Source organism: Pimephales promelas, chromosome 23 (genome assembly GCF_988280905.1).
Source record: "Pimephales promelas chromosome 23, fPimPro1.hap1.1, whole genome shotgun sequence".
Lineage (NCBI taxonomy): Eukaryota > Metazoa > Chordata > Actinopteri > Cypriniformes > Leuciscidae > Pimephales > Pimephales promelas.
The window spans coordinates 11,255,508-11,282,868 of record NC_142791.1 but is presented as its reverse complement, the minus strand read 5'-3'; the positions used below and the strand labels follow the sequence as shown (position 1 = coordinate 11,282,868).

Below are 27,361 nucleotides of genomic sequence, written 5' to 3'. Positions count from 1 at the left end.
AAGCTTGAACTTATATTGCTGTTTTATTTCAAAATGTACATGTTGCAAAGTAATGAGTTTAGGTATAGGGGTGCAGAGCCAGCGATTGTTGTGTAGGCAAACATCAGTGCCTTGAATTTAATGCGAGTGGCAATTGGCAATGAGTTTATGAAGAGAGGTGTTACTTTTGCTCTCTTGAGCTCGTTAAAGACTACTCTTGCTACAGCATTCTGGATCAGTTGCAGAGGTTTGATAGTACCTACATAGAGAGCATCACAATAGTCAGGTATGGATAGAAGAGACTGGACAAAGAGTTTTCTAGTATCCTCCTAATGTTGTATAAAGCAAATCTGCTGGACCAGACAGTTATGTTTGACGGACCTTACTGAATGGAGAAGTTGTGATGATATGTTGGGTTGGCTGAGACTACAAGCAGTTCTGTCTTTGCAATGTTTAGTGGTGGTCCTTCAACCAGCAAGAAATGTCTGTTATCAAGGACCCTGCCTGAGAGGTAAGCCATGCAAGCTGTTCCTGAGATGCCGGGAGGCTCTGATGTTGACAGGAGGCTCTGGTGGTTAACTGTGAAAAGCAGCAGACAGATCATCCAGTAAGATGAGTACAAAGGATTTGGAAGCTGCTCTTTCTAGTCTCGCTTCAATAACCGAGAGCAGGGCAGTCTCAGTAAAGTGGCGGCTTTTGAAGCCAGACTGGTTGTTGTCCAGGAGGTTGTTCTGTGTAAGAAAGGTAAAGACTTGGTTGAACATGACTTATTCAAGTGTTTTAGTGATGAATAAAAGAAGGGATACCAGTCTGGAGTTTTCTAAAGAGTGGGTTTTAAGCAGTGGGGTTACCCAGCCTGCTGAAAGGGATACTCCACCATTTTTCCCTATTAAACTATGTTATTCCTTTAACTAAGACGAGTTGATACACTCTAAAAAATGCTGGGTTGTTTAACCCAATTTTGGGTAAAATATGGACAAACACAGCCATTGGGTTAAAAATTTCATTAAAAAAATGTAACCCACACTGAAAAAAGTGTCTCATTAGATCAAAGTAAAAAAATTGCGTCAACTGGTTACATCTAATTGATTTACTTTCTATCAACTTAAAATTTTTACTTTGAAGAGAATTAACCATCCATTACTTAGCTAAAGTAAAAATTAATCTTTGAATCAAATAAAGTTTTTAAGTTGAATGAAATATCAAATTATACTTTGTCTTAATGTTTTCTTAAGTTGTATTGACTTAATTATTGTACTTTACATATCTAACCAAATATCCAAAAAAATACAATTTAAAATATTAATGTATTATAAAGAAATTTATTTACTTTTTAGAATGTGTAATTTTATCATTTAAGAAAAATGACTTCAAGCATCAAACTTTTGACAATTTATTTTGTCATAACTTTTTCTTTTACGTGTACAGTATCCTCATACACAATGTCTAACAATGTAAACATCAAACTTCAGCAGAAAATTGTAGCTGGGTCAAAGGAAACAAATTTACCCCTGCAGCTTTGAAGAGAGGTTCTGCACCCTTCGGCTCATCTGCTTACTCTCTATGTCCATGATTATTATCTGAAAGGCCTCAAAAGTATATTTGAGTCCCTCAGGATATTTTAGTCTCAGTGCATAAACGAGTCCAAACATCATGGCACAGGCAACAGTGGGCAACTCCTTCAGTACTTCCACACCTTCAATGGCAATGGAAATGTCCAGCACACGACTAAGAGCATCACTTTCACGGATCACAAAAAATGCCATAGTGGTCTTTTCAAATTCTCTCTCCGCTTCCTTCCTCTGGTCATCCTAAAAACATACAAAAACAGAGAGCAATTGAGGGACTGTGGAAGAAGAAAAAAAACCCCAGCCCCAAAATTTAGTTAGCTGTACTACTAAGGTCAATGTAGAGCCCAAACATCTGTTGTTAACTTTAATTAAAATATCTTCAATAAAATTTGTAGGGTTTATTACAAGAGTAGAGTAAGTGATGACAATTTTCATTTTTGGGTGACGATGTACTTTTACACTCTCTTTAGCTTTGAAAATGCTTTAAAACACTTTCAAAGGCTCCCAGTTGCTGACCATTGTAGACAATCACAGACATATTTGTTGAGTGCAGTACCACAATGGCCAATCAGAGGCATTTATCAATCCACTCAACAGTGTTCAAAATGTATTTTGGGGTGAACCAACCCCTATTAAAGGAGTAATTCAAGGGATGGGCAACGATTTATCGCGATTAATCGTTAGCAAAATAAAAGTTTGTGTTTACATAATATATGTGTGTGTAGTGTGTATAATTAATTTGTATATATAAATACCCACACATGCATGTTTAAGAAAAATGTGTTATTAACATATCAAATATTTATATTTATATATAATATTAATTATGTATAAATATATATAAAGTATATACATGCAAATATTTCTTAAATATATACATGCATGTGTGTGTGTGTGTGTGTGTGTGTATTTATATATACAAATTAATTATACACACTACATACATATATATTATGTAAACACAAACTTTTATTTTGCTAACAATTAATCGCGATTAATCATTGCCCATCCCTAAGTAATTCAAAATAAAAATTCTGTCATCGTTTAAATTTCTCTTGTCATTTCAAACCAGTATGAATTACTGTACTCTGCAGAATTTTGAACAGCGTTGGTGACAGAACAGCACTGCCCCCATTCACTGTTATTGTATGGACACAAAACCAATGCAAGTGAATGGGGGGCTCTTAAAGGATTAGTCCACTTAAAAAAAACCTTTTGCTGATAATTTACTCACCCCCATGTCATCCAAGATGTCCATGTCTTTCTTTCTTCAGTCGAAAAGAAATTAAGGTTTTTGATGAAAACATTACAGGATTTTCTCCATATAATGGACTTCATTGGGAACCAAACGGTTCAAGGTCCAAATGACAGTTTCAGTGCAAACTGTTCAAAGGGCTTTAAACGACACCAGACGATGAATAAGGGTCTTATCTAGCAAAACAATCGGGCATTTAAAAAATAATAAGTTTTATAAGCACAAATGCTCGCCTTGCTCTGTTCTGTGATGCACGTTCGTTTCAACATAATTGTGTATTACGTGACGTCACGAACGTGTATCACAGAACAGAAAATTGAAACTCATTTGGACCTTGAACCATTTGGGGTTTATTGAAGTCCATTATATGGAGAAAAATCCTGGAATGTTTTCATCAAAAACCTTAATTTCTTTTCGACTGAAGAAAGAAAGACATGGACATCTTGGATGACATGGGGGTGAGGAAATTATCAGCAAAACTTTTTTTTAAAGTGAACTACTCCTTCTTCAAAATACATTCTTTTGTATTCTGTGGTAGAAAGTCACACAGGCCGATGTGTAAATGATAACAATTACTTTTGAGCGATATGTCACTACCAAACTTACTAAATTAAATTAAACTAAATTAAATTGCGCGAGAACTGAAATGAAGTAGTTGAAGGAGATTGCAATTCTCGCGCATGCGTCGTGGAAATCTAAGGAAGTCTCATTTCAGGCCAACAAGGAAGAAAAGGAATAGTCGAATAAAGTCGTTATTTTTGTTTGTTTTTTCGCACAAAAAGTATTCTCGTCGCTTGATAAACTTATAGTTGAGCCACCGTAGTCACCTGGGATATTTAAACATTTTTTTCATTGACTTTCTGGGCCGTCAAGAGCCAGTCCCTTAGGAAGCCAATGTGGTAGTGAGACAGCTCTCAAATTTAATCAAAAATATGTTCATTTGTGTTGCGAAGATGAACGAAGGTCTTACGGGGTTGGTACAGCATGGGGGTGAGTAATTAATGACTTAATTTTCATTTTTGGGTGAACGAACCCTTTAAGGCAAACATGGTTGGACAAAATTTCAGCAATTTGTCTACATTACCTGGTATTCTTTGATCAGACAGCTTGCATCTTCACCAAGGTACATGATCAGGCACTTCAGCAGGCACTCTCTTCTGACGTCTATGTCCGGACTCTACAAAATGTATTGTTTTTATTAGACCAAAACACTACTAAATTGATTGCCACAAGCAATTTTGTTCTCATGCAACCAATATCTGATCCATAACTTTTATAGTATCCTTAGTTTTTTCACGAAGAAGTCCACCTTCGCTCCTGATCACCTGGAGAAGCTGAGAGCTCTGTCTGTCCAAAGAGGCCATAAATCTTGATTGCAAAGGTAAGGTCGTGATAAGAAAAAATTCGGCATTAATCTACAAGAAAGAGAAACAGAAAAAAGTGATTTTACTTTCAGAATTAGTTGTAAAAATACATAGACACACAAAGCATTAAACAACAAAAGTTATAATTAGGGCATCCAAGACATTTTCAAAAATACTACATACCAAAATTCAATTATAAAAACTATGGTAAATTCAGGATTAGTCACATTTAAAAAAATTTCATTACAAATAAATGCTTTTACCTCCTCTTGTTGAAACAGAGCTGGCCATCCAATGCACTAATGGTTCTGATGTGATATTTCTGTGAAACTATTCGCTGCTGAAATAGAACAAAACCTGTCAATCACTGTATGATTAACTTAATGAATCTATGATGTAGGCTAATTACATCGCACGTACATCTCTGGTTTGAGTGCAGATTTCAGTGAGAGAGCGCGCGCGTGCGTGCGCGCGCGCGCTCTGAACTAATCTTACGCGATGACTAATCTGAACAACTTTTGATTATTAGAAATTGTATTCATAAACTCAAAAGAATCGCGTGTGTTTGTTCTAATGCGCAACGCGATTATCGTATAAGAGATGCCTTTTGAGAAGACTCAACCCACCAAAATGATAGAGGGAGTAACATTACTTTGTTACACACCACAGCTGAAACCCACACGCGAATGGCGGGTGTTAATGTCAAGCCCTGATATATTATGTTTATAACACGCCCAAACATATGTTTAAAATTACTTACCAATTTTCTTGCTTCCCGTTTTCCCACGCTGAGTTCTTCCATGCGGTTTAACAAGATGGCGGAAAGCTGAACGTCTCACGCACGACCACGGCACGGATGACGTCAGAAGTCACGTGACAACGGAAACCAATATTTTTACTTTAATTTAAAGAAATCCATTTACTTTACACTAACAATACTTACTTTTAATTTAAATCAACGAAAAATTTTACATTAAACTGATGGCTAGATAGAAAATTAATTGTTTTGTGTTACATCAAGTATAAAAATTTCTTTAGAGTAATGACATGCCTTGTTCACTTTTTTCAGTGCAATGGTTGGGTTTGTCAATATTTCACCCAAAATTGGGTTAACCCTTTCACGCGTACGATCACACCGGTGTGATTAGAACGTTCAGTGCACACGTCAGAAACTGCTAAATTCAAACTTGCTCTCGCGCGTTGGCTGGCGCTCAGCCAGAGACAGACGCACTCAGTGCTGTCATATATCACAACTATTGAGTGTTTTCAACCACATAATGTTTATTTTAGGTTTCAGACATTTAAATACACACATGTACTGGCAAAACAATGATTTTGTAAAATACACACAGATGTCCATAGAAGCGGCAATAATAATCCTTTCAATTATAATAAGATGACACGTTTTATTCATATCAGATACACATTGTGTAAGTAGCTTAACATTTGATCCTATTCTTCTCCCAGTTGACCAGCCATTTACTATCATGTATTTCGTGAGAAGTGGATGAATTGACGTTATAAATCCAACAGATCCGATTCTCTGAACTGAAAACGAAACTAAAATGGCGCCGCCCATTGTGCATACAGCTCAACTAACGCGATCGTTATAAAGATGTCTAAACAACAAAACCCATCCATTTGCACATATGTGACAATCGGAATATCAGTGTTTCATGTGCAAGTTCAGTGCAAGTTCTAAATAACGGTCGCCTTGAAAAACTCACGCTGGGGGGTCAGTTCGAATATTTTAAACTTACGTGTGAAAGGGTTAAAACAAAATTTTTTAGAGTGAACATACCTCTCGTGTCTCATGTGCGCACTTAATGGCTCTGGCGCGCGAGACACTTTGATAGCACTTAACTTAGCCCAGTTCATTCCTAGCAGAGAAGCGACCAAACACATCCACGTTTTCCCTATTTAAATATGGTTACACGAGTAGTGTAACTCGACCAAGACTGGTGACACAAAATATAATGTTGCGCTAATGTATGGCGAAATACCACAGCAAGTGCTTAGGAGCACTTCGACTTCGACAGGTGCCATCACCATTAAACTGATCATCCAGACTGCACTCTGGGGTACTACATCAATGGTGACTTGGAACTGCATGTTCTCGCGGTGCCATCAGTCAATCAGTGTTCTCATGATGTAAACTTCCCGCAGATCCATAGTCACATGGCATTTATTGGTTACAAAAAGGGCCCATAACTAATGGGGAAATTGGCTCAACCATGAGCAAAGATGGCAGATTTCAAATCACATACTTCCAGGGGTCAGAAAATGTACCACTGAGATATGAACAACGGACTGCAAACATTCCTATCTGTGTACCTGCACCGAGTATGTTTATGGCCTTCAAGACCACGGCAAATCCCACCTCTCCCTAAGCATTGTGTATAACATCTGTTCTTCATTTTGGGGTTTCTGACCTGTGTCTATTGAGAATGGGTTGTAGAAAACACAATAGACATGAAATCTAATCTCATTTCAATGATCATCCTCAAAAAAGGAGTGTATCTCACAGTCACTGCTGACAGGAAATGGAGGAACCTCTGAGACTTACCCCTCCCCATCTGGTCTAGTGCTATTGTTCAGATGAGTTCTCATCAGGCTGAGAAAAGCTGATTGAACATACAGCTAGTCCCAGTGCTACTGGGCTCTGGCAGCATTTGTTTGAAGGTAGAGCTTGAGCCAGGAAAGAAATCTCGCTCTGAATTTGATATGAAAGGACAAGCAGTCATTTGATCACTGAGAGCTTTTTCCTGCACCTCGTACACCTCATACTCATTAGGTTTCCTTAAGAGCCGACTCATTCAGGCAGTTCATTTCCCTTAGTTCAGAGATTGTTAGCCTTTTTAGAAAGATAAAGGAAGAGAGAAAGATTGAATCACCTGCTGCTGAAGATAATTAATGCAACAGTGTTTTAGGGCTCAGTCTGAAGGGCCCAGAGGCTTTATGTGAGATTTTTTTTCTCATTAAGTCGTTAAAAAAATCTCTTGTTAATTTTATGTGTTAATTTAGAATACTTATCAACAAATAAACCACTTTTTGTAATATCCATTCCATGGTTTACTAATCTGCCACGTCACAGGCTTTTTGCAGCAACTATTGATGTACAGTATGTGTATTAATCAGTAAATATTGTGTAGTGTATAATTGAGATATTTTTGAATTTTATTTTTATTTTTATATTTTCTGTTCATTTCATTTTGTTATGAGTTTTTGTCATTATTTTGTAATGTCTTTTTTGATTCATTTTTATTTCAGTTTTAGTTTTAGTTTTGTCACTGAATAACACTGTTCTGGGATTGTATTTTGTGTTTAATATTTAAAGTTTTTTTTTATTTATTTTACCTTTTCACTATTTAGAAATTTGTTCTAAATTAGCAAATGTTTCCATTTATTCCACTATGTAAATATATTGGATTATGCATCATCATCTAAAATCATCTCTAAATATCTTACAATTTAGCAGTGAAAGCACAATGTTCTTGTCTTATTGTTTTATTAAATACATTTCCTGTTGAAACTGTTGTTTCAACAATTAGTCCACAAGCAAGAAAGCAGTGTAATGTATTCTCTTTAAAGTGAACTGATCTACCTGCTCTCCCTCTACATCCCTCAGGATAATGTGAACCTGCTGCTTACTGAAGAAGAGATGTACAGTCTGATGGAGACCTTCAAGCAGTGCAAGATCATTCCAGGTGTTTCTCTCAGTCCCATGTTAACCCCATGCTTTAAATATGTGACTTTGTGGAGTAAACTAAGGAAGCTAATTAAAGGTTTACTAATTTGTCACATCAGTACTGTAATTAGCCCTAAACTGTTTCCATTGATTGGTGATGCTGGATCTTCCTTCTCACCCACTTTCTGCTCAGAGTCGTGCCTGGTGTCAGATGAACTCCTTCAGTACAGGCACTTTGTAACCAAGCAGCTTTTTGAACGAGACTTGACCGATGAAGAGGAAGAGGAGGTTCTGGCTCAGTTTGCAGCACTGGATCCAGAGAAGAAGGGTCAGATTGAGTGGTCTGACTTCCTCTACCACGAGTCGCTCTCAGTGCTGCAGAAATTCCGGACTGAGGTAGGGCTTTCATTTTCATAGGGCTTTTTTTTTGATTATTACTAATATTTGAATATATATTTGAATTTAAATGGTATAATTTCAGTTAGGGAAAAAAATCTTTTGACTTGTCTCCTGAGGCCAAAAGAGGCCACAATGAGTAAAATATGAATGCACCACATTAAATTGTTTATTCAAAGCAATGAAAAATGACTGTAAAAAAGAAAAGAAAAAGTTTAAACTAATGTTTATCAATCAAATATTATTTAATGATAAATGCAGTAAAAACAGTAATATTGTGAAATATTATTATAGTTTGGGCATTACATATTACAACATAGCAACTTAACATGTGAGGTGTGACCGAAACCAATCAGACGTGGCGAAACCAATCAGAGTTTACAAGCTTAACTATCTGTTTTATAAGCATTTTTTAATGTTCAACACTTTCAAAATGCTAAATTATAAAAAAACAATCAAGCAATCAATTAAATGCATTATAGAAATTTTTCTCTTTTATTTTCAATCCAGAATTCGCTGGTGAGAATCCTCACAGCGAAGGAAAGGGATCGGGCACGGGCCGTTTTCCAGAGTCTAGACCAGGACAAAGATGGGATCATTACTGCCGGTGAAGCCAGAAGAGCCCAAACCTCCTGGTTCCACAAGACTAACAAAGAATCACAGTCCTGCAGTGTCAGGTGAGCTAATTACTGTATATGAGTCAGTAATCACAGTTAGCGGGACATTTCTGAATGGTTCTCAATCACAGCCACCTACATACTCAACAATAAACTTCTGACAAACACTTCAAAATCATCTCAGGGACTCGTCCAATTTGCCTGGCCCCTGGGAGCAATAAATCGGATCAAGCTTGGCAGTTTTTATTGTCATGTCAAGCTGCCAATGCTTCCATGAGCTGCTAGCCAATGCTAACTGCTCTCACTTTAGCATGTATCCACCATCTCTTCTCACAAATTACGAGGTAACTTTGAGTTCAGTAACTCTAACGAGGGAATATGAATCATTTAAGCAGCACATTTGCTGACAGTTCTGACTTTGGGATTAATGCATAAGTAACGTAAATTAGATGATATAACCGGTTGGAAAAGTCATCTGTGGAAAGGAGAAATATTCTCAATGACAGGCTAAATCCAAGGACAGGGACTTACTTTGACAGAGCACACTTTGCCAGTCATATCATAACTCAAACCTCGCTCGAAGATCCCAAAAGTCAGAATGATGCATTTTTGCAGAGATTTGTGGGTAGGGTGGCCATTTCCACCTTGCGGCATTTAGCGAGGCAAGAATAATTGCCTAGGTCTCTGGTGTTCTCGCAACTACAATACAATTTTGTCCATCATATCAATGGTATCATGATACAGTGATTCTGAAATATCCTTCTATATATATATATATATGAAGAGTTCAGATGCAAAAGCCTCTAAGTGCCATTTGAAATTTTCTTCTAGAATGATCATTTTTATCAAGCTTGTATATTTAAGTTCAGTGATTTCACTTAAATGGCAATGATAATTACCTATTAATTGTTATTTAAGTGAAATTACTGAACTTAAATATACAAGTTTGACAAAAATCATCATTAAAAGAAGAAAATTTCAAATGGCATTTAGAGGCTTTTGCATCTGAACTCTTCATATATATATATATATATATATATATATATATATATATATTACTTACAGTATTACTTATATTTTAATAATGATTTAATAATGATACTTTTTTTTAAAACATGAATTTGATTAACTTATCAACATATCTGTGAATTCAGTATTTGGACAGTCTGTTTTGACATCCATCTTCCATGCTCTATTTTATTTTTTCACCTATCATCCCAACCTTTTCACCACTGCTGAATGTCCATTTGCCCTGCAGACTCATTGGATTGTGTTCCCCTTTGTTCAGTATGGGGTAAGTCACTCGATCTGCATGGGCCTCCCCTGGAAACATCTTACGTTCCCTGCCATCACCATCATTATTCTCATTTTTATCATTATCACCTCAATTACTGAATATTCCATGATGGAGGCCAAGGAATCAGTGGTTAAAAATATCAAAGCTAAACTGACTGTAATGGTTGTTCGCTATATTAGATGAGATCTTGTCCTCCCATTATCAAGATCAAAAGAGGGGCTTTTTTTCCCCTTAGAGAAAACCTCAAGGATATTTTTCATCAGTTTTAAGCGGAACAGCAGGTTAAATGAGCTCCTAAGTGTGCGGGTGCATGGGGTTGTGGGTGTTTGGCTTGTTCATGGCATGACTAAGCTTGCATCCTAATTTACGCTCATTAAAATCAACTGAGGGCTTGAGATCAAAGCAGACCGCCTCGACTCAGAGCGGTCCCAGTTCTGCAGGAGATGTTTGGGTCGCTGTATAATGCTCTGGTCATGGTTGCACTCTGTTTTGCTTCACACATCATTGAACTTAATTACAAGAAGTTCACGTTTCAAAAGAATTTCACTCAATGAAGTTTGTCAGATCCTTTCAGTGTACTGAACGGCATGCAAAGTCTGCAGTTTGTGAGACTACTGTATATACAACGATTGTGGGCCATTGAGAATTTAATTGAGAATGTATTTTAAACTCCAATTCAAGTCCTGAATGCATGAGTGAACTAGTTTTATCTTGCTGGTGGTTGGGTATCGTCTCCCAGGGCTCTGAGGTGTCATGAGAACAACAAATAAGACTGTGAAAACCCAGAGCCGGTTGAAGTGCTGCCTGCTGTGAGCTGTCCAGTAGTGTGTGTGTGTCTGTGTGGGTGTGAATCAAACAGCGTGTGTTTAAGCTCGCTTTCTTCATCTGCAGTATCAGCCATGTTGGTCCAATATCTGAGAGCAGTCCTGCCAGTTCCAGTAGTGAGAGAAGCAGAGATAAAGCCATGGAGAATGACAACAGGTTGGTGTATGTGTGTGTGTGATCACTTACAGTGCAGATGGTCTATCACCCAAGATGCACTGCAAAACTATTCTCCCTTAATAATCAAATCCCCCTTTTCCATGATTCCCATTCAAATCTGTTGAAACAAGTCATAGACTAATAAAGGTGGAATCTGAACCATGTAAGAACATCCAACCCGGTCTCATCCCAAATCGTCATATAACTGACGTTTTGGGACGTCTTTTGACCATACGTCAATATTCGCCTTTTTAGGGCCCCCTTAAACGTCGGTAGATGAGGTTATGGGATCCTAACTCTACCCCATACCTAAACTTAACCCTAAACCTAATCCGTCACCTAACTGACGTTAAAGGTAAAGCGTCAGTTGTATGACGGCCCGGGATCGCCATCTACCGACGTTTAAGGGGGCCCTAAAAAGGCGGATATTGACGTATGGTCAAAATACGTCCCAAAACGTCAGTTATATGACGATTTGGGATGAGACTGTGTTAGAACATCCTAAGCACCGTCCAGTAACACTGCCTAAAGACAGTATAGAAACTTCCCAAAGCACTCTAGCAACCACCTACTAATGCCAAGTAAATCAACCAGAAGTCTTTAGCAACTCCCCATCAATGGAGCCACCTGGAAACGCCCTACCAACCATCCAGAACACCCTAGCAACTGCTAAGCAACCACCTAGCAACAGCATAGAAACAAGCCAGAACACCCTAGCAATCACCTGGAAATGTCAACCATAACTCCTTAGTAACCCACAATCAATGCTCTAACAACCACATGGAAATGCCCTGCCAACCATTCAGATCACCCAAGCAACTGCTAAGCAACCACTTAGCAACAACATAGAAACCAACAGAACACCCTAGCAACCACCTGGAAATAATAGTCAATCAACCATAACTTGTTAGTAACCCCCTATAAATGCCCTACCAACCATCCAAAACACCCTAGCAAATGCTTAGCAACCACCTAGCAACAGTATAGAAGCCATCCATAATACCATAGAAATCACCAATCAACCAGAAAATGCTAAAAAAAAATACTGGGTTGTTTAAACTCAACTTTGGGTCAAATATATATAAACCCAGCCGTTGGGTTACATTTATAAATTAATTTTTTAGGTTGGTCTATATTTGACCCAAAATTGAGTTGAAACAACCCTGCATTTTTAGAGTGTAATGCTCTAGCAACCACCTGAAAACTCCCTACCAACCATCCAGAACACCATATAAACTGCCTAGCAACAGCAAAGAAACCGGCCAGAACACCCTAGCAACCACCTCAATCAACCGGAATTGGTTAAAAAACCCCTACCCAAAGCACTGTGTAGAAATACCCTAGCAACCATCTAGAACACTTTAGCAACTGCTTAGCAATGCCTAACAATTATAAGTGGTTTAATAGCTTTCTCAGTAACTGTACCATCATGTTTTCCAGACCGTTTACCTGGGATAACTTCCTGAGGGAGAGCGCCATCTACATCCTGGCCGCCAGGCCCAACAGCTCAGCCATGCACATCCGTTTGCCACTCTAACCGCGGAGATTTCCAGAGGGGCTACCCGTGTACAGATTCATGAGCAAGAGGTACAGAGGACTAAAACGAGAGTTACACGACAAAGCAAATGAGTGGGCCACCACACTCAAAGACTGTACAAGCCATCGATGGATTTTTCCTCTAACCCAAGCTAGCGACACACTGACAAATTCAATGCTCTTGAACAATAGCACATCTGTCAGCACTTCACAATTGAGCTTTCACAAGCTTGTTTGATTTCTGTGACCAAGTCACTGTTTCGATCAGAGACCCTGCCGCACGTTTGCAAAATTACAGCACCACAGTGTTTGCGTAGTGTTTTTGATGTTGACGTGTTGTACCATTTTCCAGTTGTGGCTCTAGCCAAATGAGTTGTGGGATCAATGTGTTTGAGCAGTAGTCGGATCATTGCTGATCTCATTTCAGTCACCATAAAATATGAATATACAGAGAATATGGTCAAAAAATCAAAGTGAGATGCTATTGATACTATATACAGTATACATATATATATATATATATATATATATATATATATATATATATATATATATATGTGTATATTATACGAAATATTGTATTTGTATTTATTCCCATACATTCAGGGATGGATCATGGACCAGGTCAAGGAGCTTCCAGACTGCCAGAGGCCTTAATCTGAGTCAAGTGAAAACTAAGGAAACATAAAATTGTTATTGACAGACAAACACTACTTGCAATTAAGATACTACAGTAAGAAGATCGACATCAGTATGAGTTTCCAGTCACTTGACAAGTCGCATTATGAGAAGTTGTGGTTCTTAATTTTCTACTGCCATATTTTATTTCTGAGTGAAAGAGGATATGTAAAGTGGAAAAGGTAAGGCAGAACAATTTCTATCTATGGTGAATTTATTGGATTGTGAAATAAGGTATTTTTGATTCGTTTCTAAAACTTAGTGAGCTGCCAACTTACTCCGTATTTAAGGCACCATAGGCATGTTCCTGATGCAAAATGTGTTCCAAAATGTACAGGCAGCATCAATAAGTAAATAAATATCGAAAAGTTTATCTTATAAGAATCTTATTTTACCCAGTATATGTTTGTGAATATTTATGGGTATTAGAGTATTTCTTAGTTAGTTTAACAACCAAAAACTTCATTAAGAAGCTTTCTAAGAAACCTAATTTTGACAAAAATCATATGACTTAATAATAAAGTCTAATAAAAACTTTCAATTAAATATCTAATTATTTTACCCAATATCTCTGTGTTCTATGTATTTTTTAGTAGTTTTAAGAATATAATATCCTTAGCTTAGCAACATGCTAATTTCAAACTGCAAAGTCCCTTTAAGACAAGTAATTTCACACAGCTGCCATCTTGAAACGCCTCTTGGTCATGCAAGTGCATATCTTTTTGAATGGGAAAACATAACATTTTTCAAAACTGTTCACCAAAATTTAGATTTAATTTAATATTTGAAATCGCCAATGAAATGTGACAACAACTGTCTCATGTTTTTTGCTTCTAAACGCTCGAATCATGACAGAAAATCAAGCTGATGCACAGTGGAAGGGCGTCTGACTGGCAGCTGCTGTGACACGATGACTTTACCAATCAGTGATTGGCTCGTATTTAGAAGGCGGGACTTATTCCACCATATTGAGCATTAGACTTTCGCTGTTCAAAACAATACGACTGACACATCTTGTGTCTTTGAATCTGTCAAGTCTTAGCATGCTTCTTTCTAAGGTTCCACTTATATATTTTTTTATTAAAATAGGTATGATTATTTCAATAATAAAATACTTATGATCTCTATTTAAAGATGTCATTGAAATCAACGATTTTACCCATTGTATAGTTAGCTTAGCAACATGCTAATGCCAGACTCTGTTGAAATCAGTTGTCAGTCAAGTCTATCCTGTGTGTTTGATCCAATCATCATAGTTGCTTTGAATCAGTACAAATTGGTCACATTTAAGGTTTCATTTCTGGATTCTGTCCTACCTATATGTAGCTATAGCAAAGCAGCTCACTAGGTTGATAAAATGCAAAGTCACAATTAAAAAGTATTTTTAAGATTTAATTTTATAATTTGTTTCATCCCCAGGGAAAAAGCAATAACACAGGGCCTCGTATAGACCATAATCCTTCATTGCATGCTTCTGTTGTTTTATTTTCCATTTGATGTTTCTTTAACTCACTAGTCTCAGAATTATTATATTTTACTGGGTATGTAAAAACTGATGCAAATACAATCTTCCAAAAGATTAAAATACTAATTTAAAGGAAAGAGCCGTGCAAGGATTAGAACTTACTGCCTAAACAAAACAACTCAGATATGTTTCTTTCTTTCCTTCCTTCCTTCTTTCCTTCTTTCCTTCCTTCCTTCCTTCCTTGTAGTATGATCATGTTGAAGTTGTTCTTACATCTGCTGCAGATGAAAACAATTTCTAATATCTAAAACCCTTTTTTATTATAGGTGTAAATCATACACACTCCTGTAAAATGGCTCCTGGGTTAAAACACTCAATATATCGAACTGTTTGAAGGGTATGAAACAGCTGCTCTTGTTTATATGGTCATATCCACTGTATTTGCTTATAGAAAGTTTGTATTGGATTGTGCTAGCTAGACAGTTATTTCAAGGGACTGTGCAATACTCTTGAGTTTTGCTGGTAGTGCTGGAAATAAATGCATGGCGTTAACTCCAAAAATTACACTTCAGCTGTGTGGGTATGAGTCATTTATACACTGTAAAAACATTGTTGGTTTTACTTAAAAAGGTGAGTAACCTGGTTGCTTGAAAATATTAAGTTAATTGAAAAAATTATACAATGAAGGAATCTATCTATCTATCTATCTATCTATCTATCTATCTATCTATCTATCTATCTATCTATCTATCTATCTATCTATCTATCTATCTATCTATCTATCTATCTATCTATCTATCTATCTATCTATCTATCTATCTATCTATCTATCTATCTATCTATCTATCCTCTCTCTCTCTCTCTCTCTGTGTGTGACACTCATAGCACCCTAAACAGCTGAGCACCCATAGAAATACTGGTACACAATTTGCTCAACAAATTGCATTTCCATCTATATGCTCTTTACTACACAGAATTCAAAACAAATCCACAATTTCGATCATGTTCAATGCCATTAAAAACTGTGATGTTTTGTTGGAACGGAACAGCTGGAAATGGTGATGGCCTTAATCAGGCTAATAAAGTTGGGCTCAGAGGAGAGCACTAAGGGAAGTTGCAGTAGCAGATGTGACAGACATGGCCCCTGGTAGGGAGCTTTTTACACATCTGGTAATGCACAGCGTCACTGCCTCTGCGCTGTCCCATAGGGCCTGTCCTGCATCTCACATTCTCTTGGCAATATCAGACTGCCATTCGGTGAACCTAAGTGAACACTTAGCTTAACTTGCACTTAGCTTAACTTTAATCCAATTAAAGTTTTTCTTTATGCATTACCCTGAATGAGCTACGATGCTCATTTGTCTAGATAGTCTGGATATGGAGTATTTCACATGAAATGTTGTAAACTTGTACTCATGATCATGTGTTACTGACAGCAACTTCCTTTGACTCTGAATGAAGTTGTGTCATGAGTTTCACAGAGCAGTAGATAGCATCACTCATCAGCTGGAGGACAGTCTGACTGAAAGCTGAGTCTCATCACTGAACACTTGGACATCAGTGTCTTCTCAGCACTCATTCATGCTCTAGACCAGCTTGGAATGTCAGGTGAATTAGATTTAAGAGCAGAAGCCAATTTGTTATTAGTGCAGCCTGAATGTAAAGAAGAAAAACTAAAGCAGCAGCACACTTATTTTTCTCAAGGATTCATTTAAGGATATGAATAAACTTGAACTTTCAACATAGCATCAACTACAAAACCTACACACTTTATATCTTCCATGCCCTATCGACTTAAGTATGAAGGTCAGGAAGAAATGGAAGGCTCATCTGAGCTGGTGGTCTATGGCCATGGAGAAACCAATCGTTGAGCCTGCCGCAAGTAGTCTATCCTCTAGTGTGTTGCCGCATACATGGGGCAGGGTGGCTGTAAGGGTTTAGGATCTACCTGATTATCAGTCTCTTTAGCCATCTCCTGCTCGTCCCAAAGAGCAATATCTGTAGGAACAGTCTGCAAAAAATCATCATCATCGACCTGCACACATCGCATTCGTTTGTCGCCAGATCATCTGAGAGGTTTACAGCCCTCTCGAGGTGATCGACACAGCATTACCTCACAAGTTTAATTCATCTTATAAACTGACCTGTGTGAGTATTCCTTGTGGGTAGTTCGAATTAAATGTCCTTATTTCTTTATATCTGCAGGACTCGCATGTGATATCTGTCTCTTTCGCTATCGCGACCTGCTTCATATGTAATGTTAAAAAAAAAAACATTAATGTTTGCACTCATCCATAAACATTATTAGATCCATCAGCTTGACAGCAAATCCCATCATTCAGCTCATCACTGCATCAAAGCCTTTGTTATTGTTGGAAACTGCGCCCTCTTGTGGTGAAAAAACCTACATATTGTGCCTTTAATGATTCACAGGCTGTCGCTGGTCAATATGATTCATAGACATATACACTAGACCTCATCTTGGGGTTCTAAGCATGCGTCAAAACCGCCGCCATCTTGGAACAGGGGTCTTGTCATAGGAAGTAGCTAGGTAACGCTGCTATCTGTGCTTTTACTTCGAATTCATTGATGGTGGCGGACTTTTGTGCAGCATATGATGTTCACGGATGAAATCTGAACTAGGAAGAATGTTTTTAAAAAAAAAAAAAAATTAAAAAAAATTTCTTTCTGTAATCAATGATAAATACATGTCTGACCATTGGAACAAACCAAAAAAACAAGAAAAATTGCATTCATGATGATTTATGGTGATTTTATTTCCGTTAGACCTGTGTCTACTACATTGACGCAGATGCATTAAAGTGGAGGGGCTCCCCTGTTTCAAGATGGCGGCTCTATTGACGCATTCGTTCCAATGAACTGCCGTAGCCAAGGTGAGGTCTAGTGTATATGTCTATGAATATGATTGCCTTGATTTTTATAGTGATTTCAGACACCTGTCACGAGGTGTTCCCCAAAGCATCAGTCGATGCAGTGCGAGTTCCCTAATCCTACATTTAATTTCACACAATATAATCAGAGAGAGCAGGAGATGCAGCTGATGGAGTCTTTGCTGTCTAGCCTTACATCTTTGTTTCTATTTTTAAAAGCACATTTCATGAAATATTTAAACAATTCTTTCAGCGTTTTCAGCTGTAATGCACTCCGCTGACCTATTTTTGTCAATATGATGCAGTAACCTTAAAAATACTTCTCACCTTCACAGGCTGATCATAAATTCAGTGCCACGGATTTCTATCTATAATTTTGTTCTTTACAAAGAATAACTTGACACCAATTTCATATGGTTTTTACTTCAAGAGCTGCATTAGACAATTAACCAGACCAAAAGTAGACTATCTCAGTCAAGTTCATCACATCTGTTTTAATATTGTATGGCCAAAACAAAGAGAAGTATAATGTGATGCAAATCTAGGAATTCATCATAAATAATGTAAATAGCACTGAAGCTCCAGAAGTGCACGTCTAAGAGAAAGGAAGTGAGACGGAGTGTCTGTAATTTCAAAAGCAACAGTCACTTTTGCTTATACTATGCGAATTGTCAGGCGTTGAAGATTAATATGAAATGAAACTCAGGTTGAACTGGAATCCCTCCCACTCTTTTCCCTAGTCTTTTCTGGTGCGTGCCTAAGTGTGTGCATGTGAGCAAAACGGTGTGCTGTCTAATAGGATAAACTTGAAGGGGATCACAAATGCAAATTCTGGAATTCAAATGTTCTCTGATTGTAAAGCAACCGCTCAACTCAGAAAAGCACTGCATAAGTGCAACATGTTACACATTCTTGTTTTTGCACAGCAATCTTCCTTTTTAATGCTAAAGAGCATTTTTTTCACTGCATGTTTAAGTGGGAGGGTGAGAAAGTGGAGAAAGCATGTGTGTGTGTGTAGTGGTTCGTCTGTAACACTGGTTATGACAGAGGGAAAGCCAGTGGGGGAGTAATTGCACTTTGCATGACACACACATTGTATGGCAAGCCCTTTTAACATTTTAAAGCTAAGTTTGACTATCCAGAATTAACATTGTAGATATCAACAACGTCTTTTTGACTAGTCGTAATTACATTTTGGATAGTTGGTATTATCCTTTTGGCATTCGGTATTTCCCTCAAATTAAATATAAAATGCATGTGTTATATTTTTTGAATGGGACTCCTTTATTATTGGAGTATGATATAAACAGAGGTTTCAATAGCCTAAATGCATTTTCTGAAAATTTATATTTCAGGTTTTGACTGCAAATGTCACGTCCATAACGCTAGAATCGCCAAATTTTAAATGATTTTAAATCATTTACTAGTTGTGTAGGTCTACGAATTTTATAATGTTAACTTCAAATAATACAAATAGTAAAGATATGGTAGCTATATTAAATCTGGAAGGGAAGGATATCTCCTTCCCTGACCGCAACACAGGTTCGTGGATCAGAGCATCGCGATTTTGGTTTTATTTAACAAGTATGTAAGAGTTGGATTACATAGAAGTTGGATCTGGATTTTGTGTTCTGTTTTTCTGTTTCATTTTACGCCATGGACCCACGGAAGACGGCAAAGAAGATAAACTTATCTGACGTGGAGCCGAAATTACCAATCACAATGCATTTTTTACCGTGCGTGTTTAGAAACAATTAGCATTTAATTTCATATCAATCACATGCATTGGGGTGTAACCTACAATAGTGATGAGGATGATGTGATGTGGAGTACCATTCATTCATATTAAAAATTGCATGACAATTTGTAATATTCTTCTTCTTATTATTATGATTTTTATTATTAATGAAGCTTATTGTTATTTAGAAGAAGCATGTTGTTGTTATTATTATTCTTTGTATTATTATTATTATTAATATTTAAAAGAAGAAGAATGTCATTTTTATTATTTTGTCAGTCTGGATTTTTTTTTTTTTGGCCATTGAAAGCCTTTCATTACTGAACCCAGTCCGTGCGCACCTGCCAGGCCTAACCCTGAAACGTCAGGTAAAGCGCACAGGCTTGCAACTGATCCTGGAAATTTTGTGTTTGCACTTTTGATAAATGAGGGCCAGTGAATCTGATGATACACTGAGACTGAGGAAAGGCGCAAATTAAGCGGAAAACTCAGATACATGTACATGCCATGCACAGATGATTGTTATCAAATGTACACATTCAAGATATCTTTGCATCTCAAAATGAAAGCAAAATCAATTCAATTTATTTCCTTAGACAACCATCTCCTCTAGTCTCTTCTCTATTTTGTGGTTAGATGTCTCCATCCGGTGTTGTCCAATGGACATTGCACATTTTCCCATATAGACAAAACCTAGGCACGTTTCGCTCTAAATGCAATGGAAATAAAAGATTTTTAATAAATAAAGATTTTTCATGTGGAAACAAATGTGAAAACTGCTGCACACTTTCTTGGATGTTTTATTACTACATTACATGTTTTCATAAAGATTTAAGAAGTCCATAGGCATAGACCTTATTGACAGAGCACCATCTTTGAAATTTAGAAAAATTAAAAAATTAAAATTTGTCCCAAATCTGTTTTTTCTCTCTCGTTTGAACACAAAAGAAAACATTTTGATGAATGTTATAATGAGAGAGTTAACTGAAAAGAAAAAATACAGTGGAAGTCAATAGAGTAGTGCAGGAAAGACATCAATTTGTAGGCCAAAACACGCAAGCGAGTTAGCATTTTAGCACTTCTGGTTCAATCGTCAGTGTTTTGGGTTTTGGTTAAATGGCTGGAATAAGGTCTGTGGTGAATACAAGTTCAAGACTCTCTCAAATTGTATTATGACATAACATATTACCCCACTCATGATTTTTTTTTAAAGCGGTTACTTGTCTTGAAAAAGGCAGTCTAATGAGTGGCTAAATGGCACTACAGAGGCTGTCGAGGAGATTAAACATTAACACGATGAAGAGGTAAACTCAGTCCACTTATAGCCTCGTTATGCTTATAATAGCGTGAAAATATATAAAAGAATTGTCAATATGAGATAAGATAAGCCTATAAGATAAAGAATTGTCGGAAGCTAGTGATGGTGAATTTGAGGGAACAAATTCCCTGGTGTTGTTCGTTGATAGCCGACCTTTAGCTTTTTACTTCTGGCAGAGCATTTAGGCTTCAAAATTCATAAAATGTGTGTCTATCTGTGATAGTTATCTTGAAGGACAAAACATTCAAGTATCCTAAACTTTTGTTTGCCACATAGCTTGCTTTTAGCGATAGGCCTACTCCAAAGTCCTGTATGGAAATTCCTATTGGGTTTTTGTTGAGGTAACCAGTGTGATGCTGCCATAGTGACCTCATATCTGCACCACTCTATTAATAGGCTGTCTCTGTCTGGTTACCAACATTTTTCAAAACAGTGTCTTTTGTGTTCAGCAGAGGAAAGAAACCCATGTAGGTTTGGAACAACACGAGAGTGAGTACGACAGAATTTTCATTTTTGGGTGAACTATCCCTTTAACGGGAATGAAAGCAAGGCTGTGAGGGTCGAATGATAGCCGTCTCTTCAGAGGGTTATTTATTCAGCAGACAAACAAAAAACATAAGCTGTGGAAAACTATAATTGATTTAGGAGCTTTCTACAGAGGACGCGATTGAAAAAACGGTAGATCTATATATCTCACAGTCTGCTGTGCTGTTCTCCACTTCCATCCCCGCAAACGCGCATGCGCACAGAAACAGCTGCTGCGAGTGTAGTTGAAGTCGCGCATGCGTAGTGAAGTTATAGTCCGCGGTGGGCGGGGTGGTTGCGAGGATGTACAGTGTGTTTGTGACGATAAGCAACGTGAATGAAAAAATGACGAAATAACTGTGATCGAGGGCAAGTAGCGGTCGCGAATCCAATTCATACAGTACTGCGCAAAATAGTAAGTCCCGTCGCATTAAAAATGTGCAACCGTAATTAAATTATATACATATATATAAAATGAAAAATATGTGTCAAATGTGCAGTCGATAAGAATGCTCGATGCGGCTAACTAGCACTATACAGTGAGTTTTGTTGTTTCATAGTCAAAACGTTTGCATTATTTTCCCGTCATAGTGAAGATTGATATTGAAATTTAGATGAAGGCTGCCACTAAAGGCAAATCGACTAATGGATAAAGCATTTGATATCAGGACCATACATATCTTCCATACGTTTGAACATGAAGCTTACTGGCTCTTCTTTATCCTTATCTTTTTTTTTTCCTTTTTCTCAGACTTTCTTTGAGAGCCTGTGACCTTGCAGTAGACTGAGTAGAGTAAGGTTTTCTAAAAACATATGAAAAAAAAAGTGTCATGAGGTTGCTTCAGTAAGTAATGTTACGCAGTTAAATTAATGGGGGTGTCAGCTTTGTCAAAATGTTGTTTTGTTGAGTAAGCAGTATTCAGAAATAATACCAGTGCTTGCTAGATGAATAACCTAAAACACATTTATACCAAGTTTGACTACTTACTCAGTTGTTTGATTAAGACCAATCAGCCTTTTGTATGCTAAAATTACAATATCCTGACAATATTGATATCCATCAATTTATCAAATTATCAATGAAATTTGTTTAATTCAATGAAGATTTTAAAACTAGTCTTTAAGTATTGAAATCCAAAAACCCTAAGCACACCTTCAGACCCAATCAAAAATGGAACATTTTGAGAGTGTTGAATAATGCTGTATGAATGTTACTGGAATAACGTTTGTTCATGACCTTTGAGAGAACCTTCCCAGAACGTTAGCCAATGCTCTGATAACTGCGGGAAATCCATGTTTTACATTATGATTAGTGATGCATTACATTAAGATCCTCATGTTTCTTACACTGTTGTGGTGTTTGTTTTGGGTTACAGATCATTTCTAGTCCAACCAGCTGTCTGCTCACCCCCTGTGACCTCTTGGAAGGTTTTTAAGAGCACTATGGGGAACACAAGCAGTGAGAGGGCAGGCATGGGCCAGGAAAAGGCCCACAGAAGGGACAGTCGAGGAACTAAGGAAGGTGACCGTCCCAAAATCCTAATGGACAGCCCAGAAGATGCCGATATTTTTCATGGGGAGGACATCAAAGTGTGTGCTGGCTCACATTATCTGTTCGCTTATGAAGTTATCACAATTTATGACCATGTGTTCTATCTTTACTTTTCTAATAGGCACCATTAGTAAAAGAGGAATTCATTGACTGGAGAGCAGACCTGGACACCAGTGAAAAGGTTCTCACTTTAGATCGACCCACTGTGTTTCGGTGGACAGGAGCTGGAAGAGAAGTCTATATTTCTGGCTCTTTTAATAATTGGACCAATAAGATTCCTTTGATTAGGAGGTATGTAACATTTAACGGTAACTAGAACTATTAAAATAGTTCTGTTAAATAAATAAATTTAAACCTAAATAGTAATATAAAAAATGAAAATAAAATAATATTAATTATAAAGTAAAATTGCTAAAAACTTAACCTAAGATTAAAATTAAAACTGCTAAGCTAATAAAAAATATAATTGTATATAAATACAAAGTTCTGTCATGAAACTCTAGATGGCGCTGATAGGTCCTTAACTGAGTCTGCTTGCAATTACAAGATACCTTTACATGACAAATTCATTCATTTAACATTAATGTTTACGTCTGTTTCTTCAACAGTCAAAACAACTTTGTGGCGATTGTGGATTTGCCTGAGGGTGAACACCAGTATAAATTCTTTGTGGATGGACAGTGGACACATGACCCAACAGAGGTAATGGAGACATCAACCATCATTAGGGGTGTAACCATACCCTCATCGATGCATATCGCGATACTGAACTCACAATACGATATTATTGTGATACTCCAAGACATATGATAAAAGGCTAACAAAAAATTTACTGTTGATTAAAATGCTAAATTTGGTGTTACATTGTGGGTGTAAATGAATATGAGGCTTGGACTTGGCGCTGAAAACCCAATGCACAGAACAATGGTGACACCAGAATAAAAATATTAATGATTCTGAAGCTGAAAATACAGAATCATTTTAGATTAATGTGCTTTTCACTCTGTCACTGGCTAGATATGTTTAAAAAAAATTCGGCTTTATTATCAAGACCCACAAATATTCCTCCATTGCATTGTTATACAATATATTCAACAAATTAGTTATATAGTAGTTTAATTGCTGACACTAAAACTCTGTAATTTGAATTTCTCACACAGTAATTTTTGTTTTGCATGAACTATCCACAATATATATTGTTGCATTTTTGTATTGAGATATATTGTATCACGATATATTGTTACACTCCTAACCACCACCATCATCATCATCATTACCCTCCATTAGTACTATAAAACCAGCATAATATTGACCTTATTTCTCTTCAGCCTGTCGTGACCAACCAGCTCGGCACGGTCAACAACATCATCCAGGTGAAGAAGACAGACTTTGAGGTGTTCGATGCACTCATGGTGGATTCACAGAAATGCTCTGACATATCAGGTTTGAGCACAACCATTTCCACGTTTCCTTTCATCATATTTTACAGCTGTTTAATCACAAAAAAACAACAAAAAAAAACAACTGAAAATGATCTGCTACATGATGTATCATTAATGACAAAAATGGTCAGTCTGGGGTTGTTGTGACACACTGTCTTCATTGATTATAGACCTGTCCAGCTCTCCTCCTGGGCCGTACCATCAGGACTCTTACGTCCCCAAACAGGAGGAGAAATTCAAATCTCCCCCCATCCTGCCCCCTCATCTGTTACAGGTCATACTCAATAAGGACACAGGCATCTCGGTGAGTATCTGCAGAAGACCTTGCATTAGGCCTGTAAAAATGAGTAGTACCATTCTCAACAAAATTATTTGATTTGATGAAAGGCCCTATGATTTTTACTGGAATGTAAAGAATTTATATAACAAAAGTACGATTTACGATTAATCAAATTCAATTTGCGATATTTGGACTAGTGTCTTTGATTATTAAATAACATTATCACTACAAACCGCCAAAATAAAAGTTTCGTTTAACTCGAAGTAACGAGAGAAATGGACTATTTTGTAGTATGTACTTCTTAAAATAATAATAATAGGTAATAAAAATACAATTTATTGAAAATATTGCTGTAATTTTTTATAATAAAAGTGTAGATGTGCAGTATTTTATTTGACAAAAAAGAAACTGAATTACATTTTTAGTTTTTATAAATTAATTTGTATTAAATCATAAAACACAGAATCCAGAAAAAAATTAACTGGACAACAAAGAAAAAAAAGAGAAACTTTTCTTTTTAATTGTATTTCATAGCACTCTATATATAGCACTATCAATAATATAAAAATGTGTTTTATAAAATAATATTTTCAGCTTAAATATACTCTTTCTAGTTCTATCTATAACTTTAGATTCTATAACATTATGTGCACTTAGCTCGTATCTGCAAATATTCCTCTTGTATAGAGTAAAGGTCCGTTCACACCAAGGATGATATCTATAACAATAAAGATATGGTTTTAAAAATCATTCTAAATATAAAAGAAGACAGACCTCCACACAACAACTATAACAGCACAGAAAAACACTATAGTTGGAATCAATTTTCAAACCTTAAAACTTGGTCCTTTTTGTCTTTTCAGTAAATCTGGTTCACAGTTTATCACAATCACATGATTAACTAGCAAATTGATTTGCATTTTAATAGAACAAGGCATGGGATATTTATATGAAAAGAGTCATGTTGTTTAATTGGTCAAAATAGACTCCCATTATAAATGACCTAAATGAAGCAAGAGTTTTTTTCTTTTGGGGATCAGTGATCTGGAAACCCTGATGAGTAATTATGTTCATTTGATTTCTTCACTTTATTTCTTAAAAAGTGTGTATTTTGCATAATTACATTGTAAGGTCCAATACAGATGCTGCTAATAGAAATGCGTTCTTGTTTTCTAACAGTGTGATCCAGCTCTGCTCCCTGAGCCCAATCACGTCATGCTTAATCACCTGTACGCTCTGTCCATTAAGGTAAAGCAACTTAAAGAGCTCTGTGAGATGAACCCGCATTGATTTCAAGTCTGTTCTGATGACTCTGTATCTCGTCCGGCTCTCTGACAGGATGGCGTAATGGTTCTGAGTGCCACCCACCGGTATAAGAAGAAATATGTCACAACCCTGCTGTACAAGCCAATCTGAGAAACATGGCCGTTTCAAACGCTCAGTTTATATGACCTCTGATCTTATATCAGTATGTATTATTGTAAATAGGGATGTACAGAAATGCACTTTAGAGAAAGAGCCCTACCCTCTGGTACAGGTTGGTACACTTTTTAAAACCATTACTTAGTGGAACTGGGCCAAAATGACTGAATCTAAACCAGTATTTGGATAAGAGGTGTTCTTGAATGTGAAAATTAGTGTAAATAGAGCTTGACATACTCATTATTTTGTTTAGTACAGTGTTAAAACAAATGACATAGCTGTGTAGATAAATATTAATATATTATTAGGAAGCTTATTGATTTTCGGCCAGAAAAAGGCCTGTTATTAGCAGTTTTAGCAGTCAGAGACCCTAATGTAGAAAAACTGATGGGTTGAAGAAACTGTTTCACTCAAGAAACTAATGACATTTTTTTTTTCAATTTCATGAAAAAATGTATCTTTTTACATCCATCTTTTAATCTTCTAAAAGACAGAACAGAGCAAAATAATTATTCTAAACATCTTGATTTAACTTTTAATCTGTGTTATGTTCTCTGAAATTAAATATCACTTTTAATAAATGATTCCACTAATTTTGGCTCCATGTCATTATCGCGTTTACAATCGTATTAGGATGCCCTTCGTGTTGGCTTTGGACATTCTGGGTAAGTACAGCAGCAATTGGGAATATATATATAAAAATATATATATATAAAAATATAAAAAAATACTTGAAAATAATCTGGATATTATATAGACCAAAATATCCCCATAATAATATATCTTTATTGACTCACAATGTTATGCTCATGGATCTTCTTTTTAGTGGAAAAAAGTTATTCAGATTATCAAATATTCTTCCCACTGAGGCAAGACAAAAAAATCATTTGGCATCACTAAGAAAAATCCCTTTTTGAGGGTTACACTTCTATTTTTAAGAGTGTATAAACCATTTAAGGACTGATATAGCATTTATTTTAGTTGCATCTATTTCAATTGTAGTTCAATTGCAAAAATCTTGAAAAGTATTTGGGCTCTTCCAGTTGTCCAACATTTGTGTAAGATGTGCAGTGCATAGTTACAATGATGAACAATACCTGTGCTAACTGTCTTCATGAATCCACTAAAAAGCCCATTAAGACCAGTTGATTAGTCTCCATATTTTATTTTCTAATGCACTGAATTTTAACATGAACTGGCTAATAAACATACTAACATTTGATCAATTTCCTCCATAGATGCTGTCAAATTCATCACAAGATTATGCAATGCATAAAATGCTAGTCCATCCAGGACCACCCATACAACATACCCTATGTCTACAGCTGTGACGGGCCAGGAAAGCTGGTCATCTGCTGTGAATAAC

The 27,361-nt window shown here is 36.6% G+C and overlaps 3 protein-coding genes across 5 annotated transcripts in view; 2 read left to right on the top strand and 1 right to left on the bottom strand.

The window, feature by feature from the left end:
• Positions 1–15,391, top strand: part of phf24 (PHD finger protein 24) — a 35,518-nt gene extending 20,127 nt beyond the window's left edge. Inside the window, exons 4-10 of one of the 3 annotated variants that reach the window (XR_005623535.2) lie at positions 7,798–7,876; positions 8,051–8,253; positions 8,764–8,930; positions 10,129–10,164; positions 11,059–11,148; positions 12,589–12,735; positions 13,291–15,391. Coding sequence is in view for 2 of the 3 variants with exons in the window: in XM_039677941.2 (XP_039533875.2) it covers positions 7,798–7,876; positions 8,051–8,253; positions 8,764–8,930; positions 10,129–10,164; positions 11,059–11,148; positions 12,589–12,685 (672 nt within the window). In the remaining variant the exon portion in view is untranslated. Of the gene's footprint in view, positions 1–7,797; positions 7,877–8,050; positions 8,254–8,763; positions 8,931–10,128; positions 10,165–11,058; positions 11,149–12,588 lie in introns of all 3 variants that reach the window. The other 2 variants (XM_039677941.2, XM_039677942.2) reach the window with 2 other exon arrangements.
• Positions 1,360–5,230, bottom strand: LOC148969410 (uncharacterized). Its single transcript, XM_089126223.1, has 5 exons — positions 4,930–5,230; positions 4,433–4,509; positions 4,131–4,220; positions 3,890–3,982; positions 1,360–1,790 (listed from the first exon to the last, which is right to left on the bottom strand). Exons 3-5 carry the CDS (start codon positions 4,167–4,169, stop codon positions 1,485–1,487), a joined length of 438 nt encoding a protein of 145 aa, XP_088982349.1. The 5' UTR covers positions 4,170–4,220; positions 4,433–4,509; positions 4,930–5,230; the 3' UTR covers positions 1,360–1,484.
• Positions 15,392–21,581: 6,190 nt separating the features above from the next.
• prkab1a (protein kinase, AMP-activated, beta 1 non-catalytic subunit, a) lies at positions 21,582–26,588 on the top strand. Its single transcript, XM_039675430.2, has 8 exons — positions 21,582–21,714; positions 22,676–22,889; positions 22,973–23,142; positions 23,460–23,553; positions 24,180–24,294; positions 24,464–24,597; positions 25,753–25,821; positions 25,912–26,588. The coding sequence occupies exons 2-8, from the start codon at positions 22,743–22,745 to the stop codon at positions 25,987–25,989; spliced, it is 807 nt and encodes a 268-aa protein (XP_039531364.1). The 5' UTR covers positions 21,582–21,714; positions 22,676–22,742; the 3' UTR covers positions 25,990–26,588.
• Positions 26,589–27,361: the final 773 nt, after the last annotated feature.

What these genes read in the sequence shown, in the direction of transcription:
- LOC148969410 (XM_089126223.1), bottom strand. Translation starts at nt 4,169, where the DNA reads ATGGCCTCTTTGGACAGACAGAGCTCTCAGCTTCTCCAG. An exon ending in AGAGCTCTCAGCTTCTCCAG is followed by an intron (nt 3,983 to 4,130) that starts GTGATCAGGAGC and finishes TACATTTTGTAG; the next exon opens with AGTCCGGACATAGACGTCAG. An exon ending in GTCTGATCAAAGAATACCAG is followed by an intron (nt 1,791 to 3,889) that starts GTAATGTAGACA and finishes GTATGTTTTTAG; the next exon opens with GATGACCAGAGGAAGGAAGC.
- prkab1a (XM_039675430.2), top strand. Translation starts at nt 22,743, where the DNA reads ATGGGGAACACAAGCAGTGAGAGGGCAGGCATGGGCCAGGAAAAGGCC. An exon ending in TTCATGGGGAGGACATCAAA is followed by an intron (nt 22,890 to 22,972) that starts GTGTGTGCTGGC and finishes CTTTTCTAATAG; the next exon opens with GCACCATTAGTAAAAGAGGA. An exon ending in TGTACGCTCTGTCCATTAAG is followed by an intron (nt 25,822 to 25,911) that starts GTAAAGCAACTT and finishes GCTCTCTGACAG; the next exon opens with GATGGCGTAATGGTTCTGAG.